We start from the raw sequence: 6,809 nt of genomic DNA, 5'->3' as shown, positions 1-6,809 counted from the left end.
TCCATAAATCCCTCAAATTTTTTTCCATTATAATATGTGAACACAATATAATTTTTTTTTTAACCTGGCTTTATCCAATACTCGTTTTTTTAAATGTATGCAAATTAGTGCATATTTAATTAGATATTGCCTAATTTGCTTATTTAAACATTAAATTACAGAAAACTTGTAATACATTTTTTTCTCATCTTAATGTAGGTAATCAACTGGGAAAATTTCATGGTGATATCTGCTAGTTAAAAATTTTTATTCACCTGTAGTGTCTCACCTTAACCTTAAACACTGTTTGTTGCTACCCCCCTTAATTTACTGTTCGCGGTCAAATTTGACGTGTGTGTGACTGTGTGTGTGTGTGTGTGTGTGCGTGTGCGACCATTGGTGGTTCACTTTAGTGACACGGGAATAAATTGTCGCTCCCCTTCAATCCTGAGCCCACGAAAATACACCCGATCAAATGTATGTTCTTGTAGTGGTAATAAAATATCCATATTATGACTAATAATACTTGAACTGTACAATTTTGTAAGAAGTGTTTATTTTAATAAGGAGTTAACAAATTAACAATGATTGAATGTAAAATGATTTCCTAAGCATGTGAAATATTTTCAATTTTTTTCAGCGTACAAGCACCGGAAGCTGTCACAGATTTTGCTCTTCCCAAATACAAGTAGCCAGGTGAGATGTTTGCAACTACATGACTTTTTATCAATCCAGTTGCAGTAGGTCTAATTCCAAACCACAATTGATGAACTGCCCTATTTGTGATTGTTTTTAGAGGTTTTATACCAATGCTACATAACTTTACCCATACAGAAGTCACAACCTGGCATCACAGAAGCTTCCATTGGTAGCCTGATGGCCAACCATTTGCGCGCTGCGCCGGACAGAAGAGGGGGCACTGGGTGCCGGAAGGTAGAAGCTGCTGCAAACAACGATGTAGATTTAGGCCCAATCCCATTTCTCTGTTTTTACCCTTCCCCTTCGTTTTACGCCTACACCATGTCATTCTAAACAGAGTGGCAAGACATGGGGGTAAAAATATTCACCATGGAAATGAGACACCACTAGCCTTACATAGGGAAGAGCCAAGAGAATATGATGTTTTGAAAACGCTGCTCTCTGGCTTTGAATGAATGTTCACATTCTACAATTCAGTACAAAATGTGGACTGATTACTAGCAGTGAAATGAGATCCTGACATATGACACTATTAACAGATATTAACAAAAGGTTTGATCCATTATCATATATTAGTACACATCTGCACCTCTGACAGGAGCATGTGATTAGGCTATAATGTGGGTTATCTTTTAGTTGTCTATATACTATTAATAATAATATAATAATAATAATAAAGAGTAGCCTACTACTGATGGGTACTAAGCATTAGTTATGTTAATGGACAGGGCCCATTTTAATGTTTGCTTTCTTGTTCTCTTTTACAGGCACTTGAGAGCTCTGGAAGTGTGAATCCATAGCGGCCCCACTATATTACAAAAAAATAAAATAAAAACATATCAGATCTCAAAGTATGTGTATGTTGTCAGTCATTGTACATTTAGGTTGAAATTGAGTAATGCTTGACATTGAAATATCAAAATATGTCAATAAATTTATGATGTCAAAAAATGTTTGTCACATTTATGTTGAATTGATATCGAAGCTTGATATTGAATGATATCAAAATAGCATTAAAATGACATCAACATCCTGACATCAAATAGATGTAGAATTGACATCAAATGCCAACAAAGCATGACATCAAAATGACATCAGCAGAGGTCAAAATCTTAACATCAAATTGACATTGACACTTTGAAGTCAAAATGACTTTCATTTTTGACCTATTTCGTGACGTAATTTTGACATCAATGTTTGATGTCATATTGATGTTAAATTGACATCAAATGCCCACTGGATAGCAGGCTTCCCAGTCGAAACAACCCCCCACGTGAAACTGAATAATAATGGTGATATAAGATTTTGGTCATATCGCCCATCTAAGTCATTCATCCCAGACTATCAACAGGCGCGTCATGTAGGCTACACTTCTTGTACTTCGTTTGGGCACCACAAGGTGTCACTGTGGCCTCAAGCTTACCCCTCGACTACTCTGGCTCGATTGCTTTTCCTGATGTAAAACACGCCCTCCTCATTACCCTACGGACAAAGAAATATATAAATAAATGTATAAATATATAAATGTGGAAATAAAGAAATAAATGTGGAAATAAATAAATGTATAAATAAATAAATAGAGTCTGGGAATGTGTCGTCACAGCGGCAATGCATTATGGGAATTTAGGTCACGGGAGCTACAGCGGAGACTGAGTGGTAGTGAATGTAGACTTTTTATATTATTTAATGTTTATATTATTCTACTTAAGATCTCGTTGCAGTGGTTAAGGCTTACTGTATCATATCCCTTTGCACGACCGGTGTGAAAAACGTGCTTTCTCCGCGTTATAATGCCGAAAAAACAGGTTTTACCTGCAGACATTGATGATAAAGGCTGTGGCAATTGATCATTCCAACGCGATCTAAGTTGAATCATAAACATTAAATATGTCTACATTCACTACAGTGGTTCTCAATTCCAGTCCTGGGGCCCCTGCTCTGCACAATTTGCATGTCTCCCTTACTTAACACACCTGATTGAGATCATCAGCTCGTTAGGAGAGAGATGAGCTGATGATCTCAATCAGGTGTGTTAAGTAAGGGAGACATGCAAAATGTGCAGAGCAGGGGGCCCCCAGGACTGGAATTGAGAACCACTTTACTACGGAACTCAGATGAAAATTAAACCGAAACTCGTATGGTAAACATCTAAAATAAAATGTGGCTTTATAATTCATCTCTGTTGACTTAATATATTATAGATACAGTGATTTGCATTAAACTGCAAGCCCTCACACCACTAATAGAAGGAAATATGGAAATGTTATTTGCAGCAGCTCGTTAATACCCGGCCACTTTTTGTACGGATTAAGTTTCCTTCATTCACTTAATCGCTCGCATCGTTGTTCGGCATCGCTAGTAGGAATCTTCAACTTGGTTTGGTCAAGTCAATGTATTTATTTGCATAGCATCCACAATACACATCGTTTCAAAGCAGCTTCAAGTTCTGTTACCTCTATAATGACTTAACTCTTAACACTGAGCAGTTTTACCGGACGATATAATAATGATCCCCTGTTTGAGATCTAGCTGTTGTGTATTCTCCCCTTACAAAATGGTTTTGCTACTCTAACCATAGTTTATCCATGGTATTTAATAAGATTGTGGTTATAGGAATGGTAATACATACACCAAAAACACGGTCGCTACACGTTTACTATAGTAAAACCATGGTCAGTTGTCTTAAGTGTTTTAGCAGTTAGCATATATCAGTACTGTAGTGAAGGAGACTGATTAGTAATGAATATTTGCAGCCTCTCAGACAAACAACAGAGCAATTTTTTTTTTATTTAAAGAGATTTACATATTAGCGGCGTGACGTAGGTTCCCAATCTCTATAAATAAATGTGGAAAAAAATGAAAAAATACATAAATAAGGGAATAAAATTATAAATAATCATTTATTTTTGCTTTTTTACTTTTCTTTGTACATTTATTTATTTATTTATAAATATGGCAGGATTGGCATTCCATAGAAAAATAGTCTTTAAGTAGGGATAACTGCAGACTCGCGCAATGGGCGTGACTAAAAGGTGCGATGCATCGACGCATCCCATGTTAATCGACGTATTTTTATAATCGACGTAATCGATGACGTCGACGAATCGCTGCAGCTCTAGTACACAGTAGTTAAGGCCACCTAATATAAAGAGGGACCCCATTTCTCCTTTCAAGTCTTCAGCAAATCAGAATTATTAACCACATTTACTAACCCTCACACTGTTCCAAACCTATATGACTTTGTTTCTTCTGTGGAACACAAAATGAGCTATTTTTTATTCATTTACACTGTCAATACAATGAAAACAGCAGTTTTGAAGGGCTTTTGAGCTTCTAAAATTACAAGTTTGAAGCTTTAGACCTGGAGCGTTTAATGGTCTACAATAAAATAGAGTGAGCTTTGATAAGGAGCAAATATTTAATTAATATAATATTAATTTCTCTCTATAGAAATAACATCAAAAGTGAAAAAACTGACAACCAACCGCAACTTTCAGACAGCATATTTATTTTTCTCCCTCTTGTTTTGTATAGTTTTCTATTGACTCGGTTTGACCCTCTTCATCATGCTGATCTTTCAAAGACCCGGAGTCACATCAGGACAGCACAGCAGATCCCACAGACACTCACTCTATCATTACATCTATAAATCCAATTTACCAGCCCTCAGTTAATGAAATGTTTCTTTCGTTACAGTAGTAATATCATGAGGAATGTCTAGGCCTACTATGAAGGCACACTGTGGATTCACAACTCAAAACTTCCTCTCTGCATGGCCAAAAACCTACAGATTGGTTGCCACACTGGAGCTAGTTCACAAGCAAAGCTCTTAATAAGGCTAGGGGCACACCCATCCGGACCAACAGCTTTTCTGATATTAATAGACCGAAATGTCTTCCTAACTTCCTCAACATCGATAACTATCTTTTGGGAAGAAGACAGTACGATGTTAACTAGTTCATTGTTGCTTGTGGGTTCAAATCTTGTAAAAAAAAATGGTTTAGTTCATTAGCAAAACTGACTTTGTTGTCGGTTACAATACATTTGTTGGGTGAGGATAAACCTGTCATCTTTTTCATGGTGTCCCAGACTTTCTTACTGTTTTTGGTCCTGAAGGCTTCTTCTAAGCGCTGTCTATGAGCTTCTTTTGCTTTCCTCATTGTACTTTTTAATTATTTTTCAGTCACTTTCAGTTCTTTGGGATCTTTATTCTAAATGCAACATTCCTTCTATTTATAATTTCCTTAATATCTTTGGTAACATAAGATGAAAAATGAAATTTCTGTCATTAATTACTCACCCTCATGTCATTCCAAACCCATAAGACCTTTTCGGAACTCAAATTAAGATATTTTTGATGAAATCCAAGAGCTTTCTGACCCTACATAGACAGCAACGTAACTGCAACGTTCAAGGCCCAGAAAGGTAGTAAGGACATTGTTAAAATAGTCGTGACATCTGTGGTTCAACCGTAATTTTATGAAGCTACAATAATACTTTTTGTGCACAAAGAAAACAAAAATAATGACTTTATTCAACCATTTCGATGCACGGTCACAGTACTACGAAATGGAACCCATATTCGCTGTGCCTTGTTTACAAGCAGAGGAAGGCGCACGCTGTACATACTATAAAGCTGCCTTCATAAACATGTCTGAAGATTTAAACAGAGAAGATGACTTGCAATTTTTTGTCTAGCCTTACATATTTGAACCAGAATATTAAGCAGCACTACACTCATGCGTCGTGGCACTCCCCTGAATACCCTAATTTAAGCACATCTTTTAGTTATTTTAGTTATATAAACGATCAAGGGAACATAGTTTTTGAAAGAAAACAATAAATTATGATATATCATCAATACATATTCATGGGAAAACAGTAAAAGGACATTCCCTGAAGTCTCAGAATGAAATCACTTATTTTTGTTATCAATAATGTACATTTTACACACAATATTTTTTACAGTGAAGTGTGTCATTTGCACTGAAAAAGCTACATTTATGATACAAATGTCAGATTTTATTACTTTCATGACTTGTGCCTATAGACAAAAAAAATCAAGTTACACTTCAAGAGATATTAGAGATCTTTGCCTTATTATAACCCAAAGATTATAAATAGACCACTCAGTGAATTGAATGCCAGAAAAATGATGGAAAATATGTTTTTATTTACATAACATGGCTTTCCTTTGATGTAAAGGGATTAGGCAATTAAAAGTTATTTTCCAAGTACTTCCAAGTCTTTTTTAAGCAGGCAAAACTTATAAAGTTTGTGAAGAATCCACATCTCATGTTTTGATGGCAATGTATGCTATTCTTACAAACAGCTTAAATATTCCTATTTTGTCATGTCATGCATCTTAAGACTCCAAATTAAATGCCGACTCAATCTGAAAGGCAGGCAAATAATAATGACATAAAAGACATTTCTGCTCAGTTTTTGTCTGCGCTTCACACAGTACAGATTAAGACTAAAGTTGAGGTGTATGAACCTTGAAGAACAGCTACATGGACTGCGTTTAGCTGTGACGGCTCGTGGCGGCCACTGATATCCAGGCATGTTCACTGGTCCACATGTAAGAAGAAAACACTCAGCACATTCTAACACAGTCTTTGAAGGTAATAAATATCATCTATCTTCAGTAATCCAGACATCACAAAGATTTTGTCTCTGTGAACTCATGTTTGGTGGAAGCAAGGCTCTCTAATTTGAGTGTATATTAAGCCTAATGGGTCAAGGCAGGGGTCAGAGGTCACCTGCTGATCAGGAACGACAACACTGGGAATAAAATGGCTACCATTGGAAAATTCAAAGCATTTGCTGATCCACATTCCATAGCGTTCTCCTGTTAAAAAGATATATATATAAACAGGGTTAGCAAGTGCATAGAGTCAGGAATTTACACAAAAGTCATTGAAAACTACACTTTCAGCAACAGAATGACTCCAAATGAGCTGAAAGCCCTACAAGAGGTATAAAATTGAAGAGTCAATGGTCCACTAAAACTTTTTGAGTGTACTTTCTGTCAGCTGTGATGTGGATGAGCATTTTACAGACAGAGTGAATGGGGTACTTTAAAATAAATATATGATGATGAAGTTTCAAAATATTGAAAAAACTTCACA

The 6,809-nt window shown here is 36.0% G+C and overlaps 1 protein-coding gene across 8 annotated transcripts in view; it reads right to left on the bottom strand.

The window, feature by feature from the left end:
* Positions 1–5,252: 5,252 nt before the first annotated feature.
* cacna2d3 (calcium channel, voltage dependent, alpha2/delta subunit 3) overlaps positions 5,253–6,809 on the bottom strand; it is a 47,042-nt gene continuing 45,485 nt past the window's right edge. For 5 of the 8 annotated variants that reach the window (XM_058792167.1, XM_058792168.1, XM_058792169.1 and 2 more), the window contains one exon: positions 5,254–6,529. In XM_058792167.1, the coding sequence (XP_058648150.1) occupies positions 6,437–6,529 (93 nt within the window). In that variant the 3' untranslated portion in view covers positions 5,254–6,436. Of the gene's footprint in view, positions 6,530–6,809 lie in introns of all 8 variants that reach the window. The other 3 variants (XM_058792164.1, XM_058792165.1, XM_058792166.1) reach the window with 1 other exon arrangement.

Source organism: Onychostoma macrolepis, chromosome 11, assembly GCF_012432095.1.
Source record: "Onychostoma macrolepis isolate SWU-2019 chromosome 11, ASM1243209v1, whole genome shotgun sequence".
Lineage (NCBI taxonomy): Eukaryota > Metazoa > Chordata > Actinopteri > Cypriniformes > Cyprinidae > Onychostoma > Onychostoma macrolepis.
Note: the sequence above shows the minus strand (reverse complement) of the source record. Positions and strands in the feature narration are given on the sequence as shown.